This window comes from Musa acuminata, chromosome BXJ1-6, assembly GCF_036884655.1.
Source record: "Musa acuminata AAA Group cultivar baxijiao chromosome BXJ1-6, Cavendish_Baxijiao_AAA, whole genome shotgun sequence".
Classification (NCBI taxonomy): domain Eukaryota; kingdom Viridiplantae; phylum Streptophyta; class Magnoliopsida; order Zingiberales; family Musaceae; genus Musa; species Musa acuminata.
The window spans coordinates 41,554,453-41,574,305 of NC_088332.1; the positions used below are offsets into that span (position 1 = coordinate 41,554,453).

The window sequence follows — 19,853 nt, forward strand, 5'->3', positions numbered from 1 at the left end:
TATATCCCGGTGTACCGAGCATTGTAGTATTGCTACAGTGCACTGCTACAGTGCAGTTCACGTACCGCTGGTCTGTCGGACCGATACCAGACGGTACGATTCGGTATGACAGACCTTATTAAAAGTAAAACACAAAAAGTACTTAGAATACAAATATCTGAATCAGTCCCCTCTTCAAAATGAATCAAAATTTTAATCCCTAGCATAATTTGCTGCTCAATTTACATCATCTCCAACAGGACTTACATAAACGATATTACTCTCCAACTGGACTTGCATAAACAATATTACTCTGTTGCTTTTGCGACAATTGTAAATCCACTGCCACAATATACTGCAAATTGAGTCCAAAGAAATGATCCATTGCAGTCCAACTTTACCTCCTGTGGGCGTGTTTGATCAGATGTGTCCCCCAGGCCAAGCTGGCCATGCTCCCCCCAGCCCCATGTCATTATCGATCCTTTCTCTGATAAATATGCCATAGTAAATAACTTTAATTGCATCAGACAGAAAAAAGAGAGAGGCAACCATCTGTTGTTTGTCTCATCACCTGTTACAAGAGCAGAATGTTCAGCACCTGCTGCAATGCTCACCACCTTCTCATCAAGGCAGGGAACTCTCTCCAGAGTGAGAGGAGAACCTAGGAGTCATATATAAGACGACTCACTTGCCAGGAACAAATCAAGTTGACTAAAGCAAAGAATATTTAAAATTCTATGATATTCAACAGAGTCACTTAAGCCATGAATAACTGTACTGACAAAGAATGCCAATTTATAAGAGCTTTATCTTGACTAACAGTAAAGGCTTTTCTCACCAGATCAGTAATTCACCTACTTTTGAGTCATTCAGTATTTGTATACCAAAAACAATTGGTCATTTTAATGGGGAATCACATCAGATGGCTACAAAATATACCAAATTTGAATAGCAACTCAGCCTTGTGCATGCAAATCTGTTGTTGTCAAGACTTAAAATTTAGAGTTCAGGGATCAGTGCCTGAAGAGTATAAGAGAACCAAATCTTACAGTACATAAAAAAAAAGTAATAGCGAACAACAAAAGATATGAGAAATAATTAGTCTTGCAAGAGTTCGGTATCTCAAGAGACAGGTAAAGTCAAACGTCGCCAGCTAGATTTTTATACAGATTGAGATAATTTCATCCGTAAATTTAGAGTTCAGCCATCAGTGCCTGAAGAGTATGAGAGAACCAAATCTTACAGTACATAGAAAAAAAGTAATAGCGAACAACAAAAGATATGAAATAATTAGTCTTGCAAGAGTTTGGTATCTCAAGAGACAGGTAAAGTCAAACGTTGCCAGCTTGATTTTTATACAGATTGAGATAATTTCATCCGTAAATACATGGAATGATTCCTTTTTATTGGTCAATAATTTCTTATATAAAAAAGAACAAAAGATACCATTTGAGGTGGTACATGAAGCAAGCGTAGGTAATCCATGCTCCACCAAGTTCACTTTTCGAGTCTCTGCGAGTAGACCATGGCGGCTCCCACCAAGCATATAAACGAATCCATCTGTGAGGCAGTCGGTAAACTAATCATAACATGCTATATATATAATCTAACACTACTCTTAAAAAGAAGTACCAGCCATTACTAAGGCATGATTCCATCCAAGAGCAACTTGTGAAATCCGTAGAGACAGCGGTGCAATTTGGGGGATATGATTATCAACATTTCCACTGAATCGTCTACCCCATAAGTATAACTGTCCACTAGCTGATGCAAAATAAGCAATTGCATGTTTAATAACTCAAAAAGTCAAGAGGAAAAACATAAGCACTATTACATTTAATTAATACGGACATACCTGATAATGCAGCACTATGATCGCCATTGGCATGCATGCTGACTATTTTACGGTCATCAAATCCTTGAACAGCCACAGGAAGATTAAGTGATCTTTGGCATCCAGATAGATGCTTACCAATTTGTCCATATCTCCCAGAGCCGAAACCATAAATCATATCACCTGAAGATCCTGCTTAAAGAGTATGGTGTATTAAAATTACTGATTAATAGAAGATACATCCATGATGATGAGAAACTCATATTGAAAGCAAAATTCTGAACATATTCAAAACAATGTTGTCCTACTATTTGGAAGAATGAAGCTTAGGTCTAAGATTTGCTTATCAAGAAAAACATAGAATTTATCAGCAGCCGCAGCTAGAGTACACAACAGAGATTTCCTTAATATGATACGATTACACTAGTGTGTAGACATGAATATTTCCAAGGCGATGAACGTTAGGATAGGAATATGACTTCATACTTACATAATCAAGCACATGACAAACATGGCAAAAGCCAAAAGGCACTAAAAGTTATTAGAAATTTCCAAGCTTCTATTTGATGATTGTGGGAAGAGCATAAAAGAGATCAATAGGATGTCACGGTATCAAATTTCTCTGAAATATAATTCTTAAACTAAGGAGTTCATAATAACATGCATGGTCTCTTATTTTAACACCAATGCTTTTCTTCTTCAACTTTGCAAATGTGACTTGTAAAAGGCCAACTGAATTAGCATGTTGAGCTATAAATTTTAATACAGAGCTAAAACTCATGAATGTTTTTACCTGTTACCAAGGCGAGAGAATGACGCATTCCACATGCTACTTGCTTAACATGTTGTGAAACAAAAAATAGGACTTTAAAGGGAGAGCCATGTGACTGATTGTCCCCATTGCCAAGCTGTCCAAATGAGCCATCTCCACACATAAAGAGACATCCCATATCTATGAAGGGATATGAGGAAGATCCATTATTAGAAAAAAAAAACTCAGATAGATGCTCTAAAAGAACAGCAAAAGAATATCAGAATGACCAATAGAAGTCACAGTTGCTTACAAGAAAAAGAGCAAAAAAGCTGGAGACAAAAACAAATGCTAAGTTGGTGGCTGAAATGAATTAGAATAAATAATTGTGCAACTAAATAAAGAACCAGTCAGAAAATGGGTGATACGAGGTGATCCAAGTTCGCAATACTTTGCGGCAAGGTGATTCCAGCTCAAGGATCACCCTTGATCTGTCAGACTATGCAGGTTGAGTTTAGCTGATCCACATACCAATCTGAGTCAACCACATGCCAATCTTGTCCAAAACAGAACTAATTCAGAGAATAACTTGGCTAATTCTGGCAGATCTTGGGCAATTCCAGCCATTTCTAATGGATTCTGACTAATCTCAACCAAGATAGGCAGATAGTACAAGATGTGGATCATGGAGCAGATACTATAGGAGTGTATACATGATACACGATACACAGCAAGAGAATTATAATGAATAATGCAACTGTGTATAAGTTAAAACTGACATGAACTGACAAAACAACTGGTGCTCATACCAGTCTACATGTTCTAGTGCAAATTAAGATGGATATATGAGTTTGCTTGCAAATAAACAATGTTGACATCCTGTTGTAACATGATGCTTGCAGAATCAGGTACCTATGTTTTTTAGAGTAGGAAATTAGGGAATACTTTGATCAGGAGAATGTTGATGTATCACTCTGTTACAACCATAGTTCCATATGCAATCTTTCTAACCTATGGAACTACCATGAGTAGGCAAACACAATTCTAGTGATGAAATGATATGCTTATAATAAGATATGATCCACGAAGCCTCAAAGCTTCATAATGGATTATAGATGAATCACAAAGTATGATGGGAAAACATGGTGCACAATATTTGAATGTTTAGCAACAAAAGCTAAAACATATTTTCCAACAAGAAAACATAGCTATCAAAGGTTAAACAATAATTGGCATATGTAACAGGATGTATAAACCCAGAGAAAAACAACATCAAATTTCTACTAATAAAATAAATAAATAACTACCCAGTTTCTTGGGATAGAACTCTAGTATACTACCAGGAAATTCAATATTGATGAAGTGGCACTTCAGACAGCTGTAGAAATTTACAATTAGCAGAAACCTAAAATTCTTGTCTTCTGAAATTATTTGAGTTGGTACACCAGCCACTACGAAAGCAAAATTACTTTCACCATTGTGCTTCAATTAAATGAGTGGGATTTAACAGCCCAAATCTTCGCCGTGCAAAAATAAGGTGTCCTTGCTGTAATTGATGCTCATGATACAGAACCAGTAACAATCATGGCATTGCATTCAACCAACATTATAATTAAATGACAAAGCCAATATTTGTGTCGTGTTCAAAACACACAGCACGATCGAAAGGATATTAATGGGTGGTTTTATATGGATAATAAAATGAACACAATGCTCAAATTTCTTGAGCCTGAACTACTTAAGCTGCACAAGATGCAAACTACTTTAAGCTTCATTAGACCATCATGTTGGATTCTATTCTTAAGAGTAGCTATTGCAACAACTACGAGTTCTCAGCTCTTAGCATCGAGGGAAGAAATCATTCAAAATTTAGAAACGGAATTATGATGATGGATATCTAGGGAAACAACAATCTAAACAATCCAACCATGAACCTAACAACAAATGGACACATTAAGATTACAAATGTATCCGTTGAGAACACCCTCTAAACATAATTAATCTCTTCTATAAAATTGTTCTCTCCCTAAAATTCAAAGTCAAAAAAATCTATAAAGCCAATTTTATTTCTCTTCTTTATGCATGCATTATTGGTTAAAGCAGGAGCTTAATGCTAGGTTTGTATCTTTCAAGTGGGTACCTTCATATCTGGAAAGCTATCATCAATAGTATTTTGCAAAGGTGCTTGCCTAGGCGCTTAGGCGAGACGAGGCAAGACTCGAGCGCCTCAAGAAACCTCGAGGTGGGGCGTTTTACTAAAGAGCCGCTTGGCCATGCACTTGGGCCCAACACTGGGCGACTCGAGTGCGTGCTCAAGACAAAGTGGTCGCTATTCGACTCAAGTTCGAGCCTGGACGATTAAGTTGGTTTAATCAAACCAACTAATACCCTATGACCGACCCAGTGAAAGCAACGGGCAAAACCCTCCTGTTGCCTTCGTTTGCTATGTCCATCACTGCAGCTTCATTCGCAGCCGTCGGCAACTTCGTCTGCCACCTTAGTCCACTTCATTCGCTTCGTCTGCTACCATCTGCAACTTTGTGCACCGCTGGTTTCCACTTCCCCCCATCTTCGTCCACAACCTTTCTTCGATTACTTCTCAATCTCCTCTCTTTCTCATTTTATAGGTAATTAGCCTTTCGCTGATTACTTTGATGCACCCGTTTGAGGTGGATGCATTATTAGGAGTTAGAATTTAGAACATAACAGTACAATTACTTTGATGAACCGGCTTAAGGTGGGCGCACCAACTTGTTTTGACATTTTTGTTATTAGACGATGAACAATATAATTTGGTACTTTATATAATTCCAATTTGATATGTCATTTTTATTTTTTTGATCATACTTATCAATCGTAATATGTTTTTTAAATTTTAATATTCGAGAGCGTCTTGTTTCGCTCGGGCGATCACCTAGGCGAGTGCCTAATGCCTTGAGAGTTTTGGGACCTTGATGCCATTTGGCGCCTAGCACTTTTAAAAACACTGATCATCAATAATATCATGTATATGAACTACAGTAGGAAGTCTAATTTGTTCCTTGCCTCATAATAGTAAGTATTGTTCCTAAGATTAGTAATAAGCTACAAAATGCAAACTGATTTCTCCAGAAACAATATCAAAATTCATAAAATCAATAAAAGCCCTCCGAAGTTTTTACCATCACAATTTCAGAAGTATAACAAGACTTTTATGATTTCACAAGCATGCATTAAAAGGATAAAGATCCGTAGGAAGCTTTTCTTACCATTTGAAATATGCAATTTGTAATATGGAGTCCTAAGACCACTTGGCATCCAAAAGATAACTATAGTGTTTCATCAAGTTTTATGTTGTTTAAATCTGCAGCATTACCAAAGTCAACATAAGTTATTATGGCACATAATTTAATGCCCTAGGATAAATTTAAGACAAAAATTCACTTGTTCGTATATCTAGAAATAAAGCAGACAATTTGATTCACAATCACTTAAAATTTGGCTCATGAGAGAACAATTTTTTAAGAATGAATACTGCCTTTCGGTTTAAAATTTAGATGGAACAATGAAGAGGAAATAATCATTCTAGCACGTAAAAACCTGTAACAAAACCAGAGTGATTCCATCCAGCAGAAACGTAGGACATAGTTAAGCTCTCAAGGAATTTTACAGGCTTCGGTCGGGAACAGCTTTCGAACTTCCCATGACCAAGTTGACCATGTGTACCTCTTCCCCACGTCAAAACCCTACCATCACCTACAAAAGGTCAAGTCATGTGAAGCATTTCACCTAAATAACTTAAATGCTTCTAGAATCTGTTACAATAATAACTATACAGGACCGGATAGGTGGAATCTCAAATACTAGATGTGAAGAAGAAAACAGTAGGTCAACAGTAAGAAATAAAACTTTAGAAGTTTCAAACCATAATCATGCTCAATCTAAGATGATGGGAGAGGATGAGAACAGCTACTAGGTTCCACATCAAGCAGCGAAAACTTTAGGATAACCTCAGTATTAAAAAAGAAAAAAAGATAAATAGAGACAAAATAAAGCTAAATTGAGAATAATCAAAGGCACTATGTGGAGTTCATCAAAACATCCAATGAAGTGTGTTAAAGAAAGAGGATCCAAGACAAACTTTTATGAAAGGTAATACATTAAAATTACATCTAAAATCAACACTTGAAACCAAACTATTTCTCAAGTACATTGGCGAACATTATATTGAAAAAGAACTTTACATCTAAAACCAACACCAGCAATTTGATGGTAATTTCTTATACACAAAATTACTGATAAATAGGGTAAGATGCCATTAGACCTAAGCAGTAAACATCCATTCTAAGAAGATCAATGATGGCAAATAAAACAAGTAATATCACTCCTGGAAATTATGTATCCACAAAGAAAAAATGATCTATTATGAATATAATAATGATCTGTGTGTGAACAGTAAACTAAATGTCTAAGGTGATATAAAAGTCTTTTGTGTTCAAGAAGAACCATGGAGAGACATTTTTTGCTTATAAATTATTCTTCCTTTTTGTTTTCTTTTGAGAGGGAATACTGGGCCTGCAACAGAGCAGAGACTGAACCCCAGACCCTTCATGGCAGATCATTCATGGAAGGAGAGATGCTATGCCATCCAAGACAAGGGTTGGTGCTGAAAATCCACGTTCCTCATTATAGCTAAAGCTCACACAATCAAGAAGCAACTCTGTAAAATTGGTGGAAAGGCTAAGTTTTTATTTTTTATTTTTTTTATCCAGAAGGACAAATTCATCAAAATATAGCCAAAGATGGATTATATTTACCATCATGTGAAGGCGTCAAACCGTGTGGCAAACTCATCAAGAATCAATCAACGAATCTTTTGCAATTTCCAAGTGATTCCCTTTAATGTTTCTCTTAGGATTAATCAACAAGGAGTGTTATCCATCATTTAAAAGAAGAAACTCTAGCTATTAATTCTATATCAAGCAAAATAAGGATCTTTCATGAAGAAAGAATGAAAGTACCGAATACTGAATCGAGTGACGACAAAAGCCCTACAATTTTGCGCTAAAATCTCAATCAACAGAAACAGAAACTCATTCCGGGTTGGTTGATGGGGGGAGTTAGTACCAGTGAGGGCGACGGCGTGGGCGCCACCGCAGGCGACCCTAGATACGGCGGTGGGAAGGTGGGGGAGGGGCTGGGGGAGGTGCTGGTCTTCGAGGGTGCCGGTCCCTAGCTGTCCGTCGGTCCCCGCGCCCCAACTCCAAGCATACACTTCCTCCTCCTCCTCCTCCTCTGCCGCCGCCATCTCCACCGCCTCTTCAGCTATCTCCATCGTATTCGATTCTTCGACTTCTTTCGTTTACCCTTCGCGATTCAGAACACGTTTATAATATGGTTAGGATTTGAAATAAAAATATAAATTTTGGTTTTCTTTAAGATAATTTGTAATATAATTCCATATACAATTTGGATATATATATATATATATATGTATGTATATGTATATATGTATATATACATATACATATACATATACATATATATTTATATGTATATATAACTTAAACTAGTTAATATGAGTTGTATTGAGATGGTTAACTTAAGTACTATGAAGGGAAATTTCAGATATATTGAAGTTATATATATTTACTTGGAGAGAAATTTCATATGTTTTGATGATTTCTGATGCATTTGGCTTTAATAAACACATCCCTTTTTGCTGCTTTCTCTACTTATGACAGTCTCAAGGTACTGTTTCTATCTGTGACAAATGGCTCTTGTTACTGAAAGTGCTATTGCACACAACACAAATTTGAGGGGCAATTTTGTTCTACTCAACTTAGCACTGATAAACTTCATCGATTTATTTAGTAGAAAGAAATGTAACTTGTTTGATCAAATTGATCCACAACTTATAAGCAAGTTGCATCCAACACAGCAGATTGAAATGACTGTTCTTTTCTGAAACACCTACTACATGAATGTGAGTTTTGAACCAAATTGATGCAACTACTTCTGATGATGAGCTCCTCGTGATGCTAATGTACAAGTTGTGGAATTCAGTAGGGGTTACATCTTTTAGCTCCATGTTTGATCCAGAAGAAGGTTAGCTACCATGAGATGTGCCCCTTGAGGAAGCCCTTGCAGAGCCTTTTCCAAGCCTCTTGATCTGGTTCTTGTGCATCCAAGCTTGCCTTTGCTGCTTCAGCATGACAAGTCTGCAAGAGTACACTTGTATCAACTTTCAATAGAAAAGAATTGTATATTTGCATTTTTCAGAGTTGCAAATGTGAAGTTTCCTCAAAAAAGATTTGATGTTCAAAGTTCTTGAGAATTAGAAATTGACACCGACTATTAATTCCTTCATTGTCATCATCATATTTAGCTAGTCTGAAGAATGAAACAATGCATGCTTTACTTTTTTCATGTTGCTAAATGATGATGAATATGAACAGTAACACCATATATTTTTTTTAAGAGAAAAAATCTATTAAGATCTAAAAATCTACGAAAGAAAAAAACTGTTGTATCATAATTTTCCTGGATTCTGAACAGATGTGATCACAACCAAGGTTTTGAATCTAATCTACAGTATCAGTTTATCGAACAGTATACCGATCTGTGCAGTTCAACATCGTTCGAAGAAGATAATACCTATACCTACACCAGATCATCATCAGACCAATAAATACCGATGGATACAAGGTACCTGAATGAGATTACGCTGGAGCAAACGATCGACGAGGTGCAGGAGAATGTCTTTGTTGTACTCCGGGTGACCCTGGATGCCCATGATGTGATCTCCACATCTGAACATCTCGACGCCGGTCTTCTCCGAGCAAGCCATCACTTCCGCATGGGGCGGCAGCTGCCACACCTGCACGGCAAGCGGGTCATCAAGCATGAGCTGAATGCATGGAGGAGAGGACACAGCAAGGTTGAGTTCTTTAGCCGTCTTCGCCAACCTCGTCGCGGTGGAATTCGATGACAGGGAGATGAGAGGGGATGCGGAGAGAAGCCAGCAGCTTGATGGTGGAGTGAGAGGGGTGGATGCAGGTCACTCCTATATCCCATCCTTTCTTTGCTCTGCCAGTCTTCCCTCCCAAAGCTCGGCTCAAAATCTGCATACAGACGAAGATGTCATCAAACTATGCCTCCTGGTCATGGTTACCGAAAGAACACATTGATCCGAGAGATAGATATCCCACATCAACAAGATTCTTCTGATATATTCTTTATAAAACACATCGACAGTTTTACCCAGTTGATGATGTCTATACCATATATGCAAGACAGAGAGAGAGAGAGAGAAAGCAGTCACCAGTTGTCATTTTCTGAAAGGAAGAAGCTGGAAATGGGGATGAGGAGGGCCAGTGGCAGTGCAGTGACAAGAGTGTTGTGCCATGGCTCCTTTACTGTGGTTACTAAATTAGATGGTGCTTCACTCTGTGGTCAGTGGATAGAGATGGTGGATCTCCTCCGTGGTCCCCATGGTGCAACAAATCTTCTTAGATAGCTACTTGGCAATGCTTGATCCTGCATTGTGCAGCTTTAATGACCACCCACTCTTGTGGATGTTCCAAATGAATTGTCTCCACATGATACCTGATCCCTAGACATCACCACATGATATGTTGTTCCTAGAGAGTGAATCTTGCTGTCATGATAAAGTTTGTTCTTTTTGAGATCCAATTAAGCAGTGTTCGAGCTACCAAATTAAACTCTTCCCTTCCTTGCAAAGATGACACTAATAAGACTCGAGTACAATAGTATTTCTCAGATTTCACATTGATGGAATCATGGAAGCATCGTTTTTTTAATGGATGTCAAATCAAGTTAAGAGAAAAAAAAATATTAGTACTATTGTCATAAAAAAAATTCTTGTTTGAATGCCATCTAGGAAGGCTTAAATAAAAAAAGAAAATAAAAGATGAAGAGACAAAATTTCCAGGGCTCCAACCCCAAGAAGAAGACTGACCCATTTGTATTCTGACCTTATTAAAAAGGTAAACAAATAAACAACTTAGCTTCTCATTGATTGAAAACTATCAAGGCTAATCTGTAGTCCTAATGGCAGATCAGTAGGTTTCATCAAAACAATGGAGGCTTCCGGATGAGCTCAGAGAGGACATAGACTGGACTTAGAATCAGTCTCCCCAGTCACATCAAAGTTGGTAAGAGTATGATCAAGCTGTGGAAATAGGTATGGCAGTTTCCAGATTCTTTGATTGGGTCCCTGTTTATGCATGCACCACATTCTTCCCGTCAAAGTCTTCTCCTGATCTCCTCCTTCAAATGGGGGCTTTTCGACCACGGTATAAGCATGAAAGACACCAATCTATTCACAATCATAAAGTAATCAACCTTCGTTTGATGAGACTTCTTACCTGCCTAGGCTTGTCAATGATATTCTTGGCTTATGTATCTGTCACATCCAATCTCTACCGACAGAGCTTTAAATCAAACATTGATCACATTGTTTTTACTCTCTCATCTCTCTAAAAGAAATCTCCAAGATCATGTTTTCTGCGTGCTCCAACTATTACCGGTTTCCACTGTGGGGTAATTTCACAGACAGAAGATATGCACTACTGAGGAGAAGAGGGTATACCTGGTGGCCAAAGCAGACACCGAGGACCTTCTTCTTGAGGGAATCCAAGGTCTTGAGGAAGGAGACGAGGTCGTTGATCCACTGGTCGTCGCCGTGGGCGTCGTTGCAGCTGCCGGTGATCACGAAACCGTCGTACGTGCCGACGTCCTCCATGCACGGCAGCTCGCGGCGCGCCGCGCGGTACACGTCCCACGTCTCCCCTTCCTCCCCCAGCAGCCCCACGAACACCTTGAAGTACCCTCCGTAAACCTTCTTCACGTACTCCGACTCCTCGGCGCACAGCAGCACTGCGAACTTCCGCCTCCCCTTCTTCCCCACCTCGCCTCCATTTTCCCCTCCCATCCTCCTTTCTCCTCTCTCTCTCTCTCTCTATTATACCGTTTGCAGAAACCAAGGAGCTCTCTTGCTTCCTATGATGTATGGAAGAAGAAGAAGAAGAAGAAAGCTCCCCTCTAGAGAGAGAGAGAGAGAGAGAGAGAGATAGAGAGAGGCTAAAGTGATGGGGAGAAGGTGCTTTATAGAGGAGAAAAGGCGAATGGTGGCAAGAGTTCCATGTTCAGTTATGGGGACCAAAGCAATCCTTGTGATGATGTGTCATTACATGATTGGTGGGTGTAAGACTTGATGTGGTGGCATGCAGAACAAAGAAACAGTGAGGAGAGAACAAAGGAACAGATGCAGTTCATGTCCCAAAATGTTCCAAATGAATGCAATGCAGCTTTGATTCTGACCAAGAAATAATTAAATTTTGATTCCTTGCAGCACAGATTTGAGCAATTTTGGAGTGTGAAGGGACAAACTCAGAAGGGATTAATTAAATTATTTGGATCCCTTGCATCACAGATTTGATTAGGTTTGGAGTGTTAATGCCACAATGTATGTTGGCATATTATGCAAACTTGAGTCTTAATATTGTGACATCAAGTGCAATCTTGATGAACAATCTCAAATGACTAAGGTGTGTTAGTATAAAGTAGGAATTTTAGCAGAAATTAATTTTTACCTTCATATCTTAGTCGATTTTTTTTATATTAAATAGATGTACAAGACACTCATTAATAAATTTTTTTATTTGAGTTTATTGCATTAAATAGCACACAAGATATTTATACATGGACTGAAACATGATATCTATCACTGTAACAATGATCTTATTTATTAGTTTGATTGAAAAAATAATGCAAATTTATTGATATTTATTAAATAAAAAATTAGTGGATGATCGAATATTCAAACCAATTATCCCAAATAATATAAAGATAATTAAAACCGAGAAGCTTGGCATATGACTGACAAAGAACTAAGAATTATCTAATTATTGTTTTACACACTATTAACTCGCCTTTTGATAGTGGAATTTAATAGGATTTAATGGAATAATGTTTGTGATATAAGGAAGATTTCTAAGGTTTGTAAATGTATGTAGAAAATGTTCATTTTTAGGTAGAATAAATAAAATATTATGATATCCGAAGAAATAATATCCACAAATATCCCATCAGATATTTCACTCACCCACTCTATCAAACATTAATTACAACACCCACATAATACTAATACCCACATGGCAAATTTCAATCTCACACTTCTGTTCTTGGTCTTGCCAACTTTGTCTTGCACCAATTTTTTGTTCCCACCATGTGACATGCTTTGTCATCTTGTATCCCAAGATGGATTCCATCTTCTATGGACACAAAAAAGTAATGAACATCATGCATAAATAATGCACACCTAACTTTACAGTAAGAAAGACCTTTTTCTTGAGTGTTCCATTTGATTTAACATCCACACCTTGTTAATACCCACAAGGCAAAAACTCATTTTGCATCATCTCCTCAATCTAATCTCCATTACTTGATCAAATGAACTGATAAGAAGCAAGAAAGCAGGAAAAAATTGCTAACTAAGCTAAAATATCAGAAATGATAGGCCTAATTCAACTCCACATTCAGTCCTAAATTTAGTGGACAATTAATGCAGCAGCAAAAGCTACTATTGGCAGCTAAATCACACTAGATCTGAAAACAGGGACATGGTGCTGTCAACAAAATCTTAGACAATTCATTCACTTCTTGTGTTAGCTTGAATCTTCAATCACAAGTCCATTGAAAAGATGAGATTGGGCATTGATCAATTCACCAGCTGCAACCACAAGACAGACAAGTCAACAATTCCAAGCCCTTAACACACTCAATCCAACTGACCTGACAATGGATGTAGTACCTCCCCACTGATGTAGTAGATCAGAATCTGAACTGCTCAAATGAGGATTTCTGAAGGTACTGAAGAAGAGCCATTGACATATCAGCTCACATTTCAAAGATACTGAAGAATATGAGGTACTTGTCTCAGAATCATTTGAAGTGGAGGTGGTGCCCAAGTCCTAGACAGGGATTGTTCTTTGGAAGGACAGCCCTCTGTTATTCTATAGAGAAACAGGAAGAATATATTCCCTCTAGATTTGTTTTTCTGATTTAGCTTCTCACTAGCTTCTCACCCCTTAAGAGAACAGTACTCATGTCATCTGATAAAACAAACCTCTTGCCTATTTACTTTTATCATGTTTTAATTATGAGTTAGTAACCATACAGATAACCAATATCAGACTGATAAAACAAACACCTTGCCAATTTAAAATTTTGATTCCTTATCCAACCACGATGTTCATGGAATCCTTGCCCTGTTCATTCTGGGTGCCTTAGAATTTTATATATCTTAGGAGAATATATCTGGAGGCAACATCATCTTTTAAATTTCCTTTCATAGTTTAGAGTAGCTCTTCTTGGCAAAAGCCCATCGCCTTGTTCCCAGAAGAGTGCAGCTATGGATATGTTAAGCATGACAGAAAAATGCTGTTGGACTGATCTCTGTAAACAAGGCAGTTGTGGAAGAACAATTTTTTTGCAAACCTATGTGGTTTCTAAGTGGCTCACTCAAGTATTAGAATTGGATCTTTCTATTGAGAGGAGATGTATAGGTAAACATGGATGAGCACTTTCTTATCCATATCTACATTATGCCTCAAAATACTACATTTTCAGAACATGACTTGAACAAGAAAGAGCTAATTTGCATTTCTGAGGAAGAAGATTTGAACTTCTGTAGGATTCTGCACATGTGGGCACTTCTGCTTATTCCTAAGCAAAAGATATTGGATCATTAGGTTTAAGCCTAGCAAATGTTGTCATGAAACAATTTGCTTCCTAATTATATCTCCACCTAAGGTGATATCACAGCATATCTTTACAACAGAAGTATCGTAATGACCACGCCACTTACTGGTGTCTTCCTTTTATGTCTCCACTTTAATTAATTGTGCCTTGTAGCAACTAATTCAAGCAACAGACATGACATAGTGCACTGAAAGGTGAAACCCACAATGTCTCAAGGCAATCTTGTGAAGTAAGAATCACTAATTTGAATGTCTTATTCATACAAGAAAAGGTCCAAAACTTGCAAAGAAGCAAAGAGAACATTAAACTAAAAGGTCTCTTTCCACAGCGATGAGGCATGTGGAGAACTTCATCGTGGTTGTGTTGTCAGCAAAATAGCTTAAAATGGAAATATCTTATTTGACCTAATGAAGGTGCCTCTGAGCTGACTCTTCAAGAAATTAATAACTGTACCAGAAGATTAGTATAAATTTTCAAATCATCATGCACTTCTCTGTTCTTTGATGTTGCAGATACATCACCATTATAATCATTTGCAAGTTGCATTTCCCTAATAGCTGAGTTTTGTTTGATATTTGCACAATTATTCTAATACTACAAGCAAGCAGAATGTTTCTATCAAATAATGAAAAATCAAACAAAAAGTCCTTTGTGTCGCGGCCATTAATTAAGTTAGTTTTCAAGCTAGCCTCACAAACCTTCCACATATGTTGCCACGATTAAATTACCACCACAGTTGGTAACTATTTTCCTTTATTCTGATTGAAATTTGCATGGATATTACAATTTACCAACTGCTATTGTTGGTTATATAATTTCTATTGTAATGGTATCAATCTTTTCAGAGGTCTGTTTCCATGCATACAAAAAGAGGACCACTGATGTATTTAACAGTCAAAATAGATCAGACTGGAAAGGACCATTGCATAAGCCATAAGGTACTCTCCCAAACTCTTTTATTTATGCACTTAACTCTACAAAATATCAATCCTCACATCAGCCATTGCTCCAACTAAGTTGGATTGCTGACCTTCTGTTGTGTATCCTAAGTCCATTTCCCTTGCAGTGTTTTTTCACATGCATGAATTAATTGGAAAGATCCATTGCCCTTTCTGCAACCAACTAATTGATCTGGTAGCATGAAAGAGTGTGATGAGCATTAAAGCATGATTTCATTAGTTCAGCAACCATAACTCTTCATGATAGGCTATTTGAGATGTAAATAATCTTTAGGTGGCTAAGGTAAGACATGGCTTTGGAACCAACAAAGCAGACTTGATCAAAAAACTCTTGCTTACTGGTTGAGGTGTGTTAAGAACTTCAAAACCAAACCTCAATTAGGTTATTTATGTATGAAGGCTCAAAGATGATTGTGTATAACAATTTGTTTCGTCAATGCGCTATGAAGACTCAAAGATGATTGTGTATAACAATTTGTTTTGTCAATCTGCTATGAAGACTCAAAGATGGTTATGTACAATAGTTTGGTTTGTCAATCAGAAGGTCTTCAGAACTGGTTGAAATGAATATGTCTTGAAGTCGGAACTTCATTAAGGCTAAAACTCAATTAGGCTATTTCCTTTTGAAAATTCAAAGACGCTCTTGTACAACAATTTGCTTTATCAATCTAAAAGTCTTCCTAACTGGCTGAATTGAATGTCTTAAACAAGGAACCTCATTGAGACTAAAACTCAATTTGTTTATTTGTATTTGAAGATCCAAAGATGGACAACAATTTGATTTGTCAATCAGAATGTCTTCCTAACTAGCTGAATGCCTTTAACTAGGAATCAAGGTCTGTCGTACCGAAGCGTACCGCCCGCTACCGGGCGATACGCCCCAAAAACCCCCGTATCGGGCGATACGGGGCAAAATCGCGCTCGGTACCACACAGTAGCAATGCTACAGTGTTGACCGTTGGAGCTTTTTCTCCTCCTATTTAAACCATTCTTCTCTCCCCTATTTCATTATACTCTCTTAAACTCTCTCTCAAACTTTCTTTTTCTCTCCTAAACTCTATAAAACAACGATTTATGAATTCAATCGAGGCTAATTTGGAAAGATTAAGAGGAAGAACTTTCTAATTAAGAGGTATGCATTCGTTTTTTTTAATTAGAGAGTAATTAAGACTATCCTAACTTTTCTAATCAAGAGGTATGTATTCATTTTCTAATCAAGAAGTATGTATTTGTAACTTGAAAACACTATCCTAACCTTTTTTTTTCTAATTTTCAAGTATTTTGGAGGGATAAATCGATAAAATCAGGTGTATCGCTCGGTACACCTCGGTATACCGGTCGGTACACCCGTACCGTACCGTACTAAGCCCGGATCGAAACTCCGGTATGGTACGGTATGGCAGACCTTGCTAGGAACTTATTTAAAAGTGATATTCAATTAGCTCATTTGTGTATGAAGACTAGAATGATGGTTATGAACAACAATTTGAGGTATCTAAACTAAGAATTCTGACAGTAAATCTCAATTAGCTTATTCATGTTTGAAGTCTGAAAAGATGGTTATGTACAACAAGTTGCTTTATCAATTTTAAGTCATCTAGCCTTGTTCAATTCTTCATAACTGGTAGAAATGTCTTAAACTAAGAACTTCATTAAGTTAGCTAAAGATGGTTATGTACAAGTTTGCTTTGACACTCATAAAAACTTCATAACTGGTTGAGGTGTGAAGCTAAAACTCAAATCAGCATACTTATCTTCCTGATGACTCAAAGATGGGTATTGTATAACAATTTACTTTGTCAATGTGCTTTCATACTCATCAAGCCTTGCTAGAGTCCAAATCAGACAACATATAAATCACAGATTACTTAAAGCTCTCTTCAACTACCCAAAATTTCTTCAAAGTGGCACTTCCTGTTCTCAATGTGTCACTACAGTCATCACAATTTGCTAAATATTTTTAATTCACTTGCATAGTACAACCAAATCAGAAAGCACACATATCATTTAAATTTGTTTCTTCGAAGCTACCCCAATCAGATGACACATCACCCAAGATTTTTTCTGCAGCCACTCACATTAAACAATTTGGTGCTATTAACCTATGCCCTTGAAATTTATTAAGAATTTTATGACTCCAATTTGAGTTAAACTGTCAGAACTACGGTCTGTGAGACTTGACACTCATCCAACCGAAAAGCTTAAACAGTTAACTTGTTTAACTTGTTGCTCAAACTCATTATGTCATCCGACTCATATTTGAATATTTTCTAATATAAGTGTTCTTGAAATGTCAATGATGTGCATGTACTCAAGATCACATAGTTGCACGGTCTAATGACATATAAGAATTTATTTGTCTTCAGGTCAGAAATGCTTGATCCATACAGACCATGTGAAACTTGTGCTAAAAAGAAATATGCATGATTTCTTTTTGTAAAAATACATAGCATTAGAATAGTAACAAAAGCTACATAATCAACTAAGTTAAAAAAAGAAACTCAAGGTACACATAAAAAAGAACCTAAGATTTGATCCTTACCTCCTGTAAGACAACCAGCTCCAATATAAATATTCTTTTCCTTTTTATCAAGTAAGCAAGTTCAAGATAAAATGTCTATATTGATACCACCAAAAGTCTAGAATAAGAGAGAGAGAGAGGGAGCAAAAATCTTGAACTTGAAAAATATGAGACCAAATATTAAAATTATGTAGCAATACCTCTTTTTTATGCTAAGTAGCTCGAGCAACTCAAAGCTAAATACTCACACATGCCCCATCTTCATCTTGCTCGAATCCTCTTACATTGAAAAATTTTCCAATAGAAAATGAGGACCCCAAAATACATTCATATATGCTATCATAACACCAAATTAGGTTGTGATGTTGATGAACAGCTCTGAACTCACAATACAAAAATTGGAAATAGTGCAGAGCAGAACAATCATATAAAGCAAGAAAGAGAATAAGTAAACTCAATTTCCACATCATACCACAATGCTGCAAGTGTGTGTCGATCCTTTTCCAAACAAGTGAGAAACAATTGTAAATAGTAGTAGCTTTCGAAACATTTCTTCAAGCACTTACATGATTAACCTCGTCTTGAAGAGAAGCAGTGCCCGTCTCCTCTTCCTCTTTTCCTCGTCCACTGAAGCTTCCCATGGCCATCTCGTTCTCTGTCGCCGTCATGTCCGCTCTAAACTTGGCACATATATCCGCCGTCACCGAAGCAGAACATTTCTTCAAGCCGTTGTTCTGCTTCAATGCCTCCGTGTCGTACAAATGCCCGGCCACCCTCACGTTCAGTGAGTACGATCCCAGCGGCCTCGCGACGGTGCCGAAGTTGTAGAGGTACTCGGCCAAAAGATCTCCAATGTGATGGCGTAGAACCGAAAGGCGACGAGGATGTGGATGATTGCCACGTGGAATACTGATTTCAATAGCATTCTTGTTATGATATGGAGTTCCGTAACAGTTAATGATCAAATAAAATTAATTTACTAATAACATATGAGGAGATTACCATAATTATTTTTATGATGGATGAAAGTATTAAAAATGATATTAAATATTTCATGAAATATAATGAATAAAGATGACTCATTTTGACTTAGAGTTATATCAAATAAATGTGAAAATAATGTTAGGTTAAAGAAGTATAAATGAATTACTACGAGGCGTTTTATAATAAAAATAATTTGGTTTGTAAGTTAAAGAAGTTAATATATGAATTAAAACAAGCTTCCTGATAATGATACACTATTATAATCTCTTTGGTCTTTATTGAAAATATTATGAATTAATGTGTGTATGCTGAGGTTAGTAAGAACAAAATAATTCTTTTAGTCTTATATGTTAGTGACACTTGCAAATAATAATTGAGTGCACTACCTAAAACAAAATATTTTTTTCTCAAAATTTTTTAGATGAAAAATTTAGACGAAGCCTTTGATGTTATTGACGTAGAGATTCATAAAGATAGATAAAAAAGATCATTAGAATTATCTTGAAAGGTTTTTATCAAAATAAAAATAAAAATATTTAGAATGTAATATTGTTATCCTTCAATTGTGTCAATTATAAAAGAAAATATATTTAGTCAAAAATAATATCTATAAAATGATTCGGAGAAGGAGTATATGACATACATGTGGTATATATCCATTATTGGAAGCCTGATATATACATAAGTTTTGCACAAAGGTATCAAAGTAATTCAGGAATAACTCATTGAAAAACTATAATAAAAATTCTTAAGATATTTATAAGGAATCAATAGTTATAAATTGACTTATCGAATCAATTTGAAATGATTGAATATTCATATTTTGATAGATATATACACTATTATCAACTTGATGAATATACTACTATCAATTTGAATTATCGTGATTTCAATAACATTATTGTCACGAAGAAGGTATAGAGTCACGATCAAATAAAATTGTTTTACTAGTCACATATAATTTGGTTAGCAAAATTATTTTTAATTCTTTCATGATTAATGAAACCATTAAGGATAAAATATTAAATATGATATTAAATATTTTATAAAATATTAAGT

The 19,853-nt window shown here is 36.5% G+C and overlaps 2 protein-coding genes across 2 annotated transcripts; both read right to left on the bottom strand.

Annotated features, from left to right (window-relative positions):
* Window positions 1-154: 154 nt before the first annotated feature.
* Window positions 155-7,905, bottom strand: LOC135677043 (ultraviolet-B receptor UVR8-like). Its single transcript, XM_065188908.1, has 8 exons — window positions 7,671-7,905; window positions 6,144-6,299; window positions 2,607-2,765; window positions 1,835-2,005; window positions 1,612-1,743; window positions 1,426-1,539; window positions 551-640; window positions 155-466 (listed from the first exon to the last, which is right to left on the bottom strand). Exons 1-8 carry the CDS (start codon window positions 7,876-7,878, stop codon window positions 288-290), a joined length of 1,209 nt encoding a protein of 402 aa, XP_065044980.1. The 5' UTR covers window positions 7,879-7,905; the 3' UTR covers window positions 155-287.
* Window positions 7,906-8,385: 480 nt separating this feature from the next.
* Window positions 8,386-11,577, bottom strand: LOC135677044 (gamma-glutamyl peptidase 5-like). Its single transcript, XM_065188909.1, has 4 exons — window positions 11,158-11,577; window positions 9,512-9,667; window positions 9,256-9,423; window positions 8,386-8,764 (listed from the first exon to the last, which is right to left on the bottom strand). Exons 1-4 carry the CDS (start codon window positions 11,497-11,499, stop codon window positions 8,657-8,659), a joined length of 774 nt encoding a protein of 257 aa, XP_065044981.1. The 5' UTR covers window positions 11,500-11,577; the 3' UTR covers window positions 8,386-8,656.
* Window positions 11,578-19,853: the final 8,276 nt, after the last annotated feature.

Excerpts from the sequence above, each read along its gene's own strand:
- LOC135677043 (XM_065188908.1), bottom strand. The coding sequence starts at position 7,878 with ATGGAGATAGCTGAAGAGGCGGTGGAGATGGCGGCGGCAGAGGAGGAG. Across the intron at positions 6,300-7,670 it reads CCACGCCGTCGCCCTCACTG|GTGATGGTAGGGTTTTGACG; the intron begins GTACTAACTCCC and ends GACCTTTTGTAG. Across the intron at positions 2,766-6,143 it reads TCACTCTGGTTTTGTTACAG|ATATGGGATGTCTCTTTATG; the intron begins GTTTTTACGTGC and ends ATCCCTTCATAG.
- LOC135677044 (XM_065188909.1), bottom strand. The coding sequence starts at position 11,499 with ATGGGAGGGGAAAATGGAGGCGAGGTGGGGAAGAAGGGGAGGCGGAAG. Across the intron at positions 9,668-11,157 it reads GTGTCTGCTTTGGCCACCAG|ATTTTGAGCCGAGCTTTGGG; the intron begins GTATACCCTCTT and ends GTCTGTATGCAG. Across the intron at positions 8,765-9,255 it reads TCCAGCGTAATCTCATTCAG|ACTTGTCATGCTGAAGCAGC; the intron begins GTACCTTGTATC and ends GTACTCTTGCAG.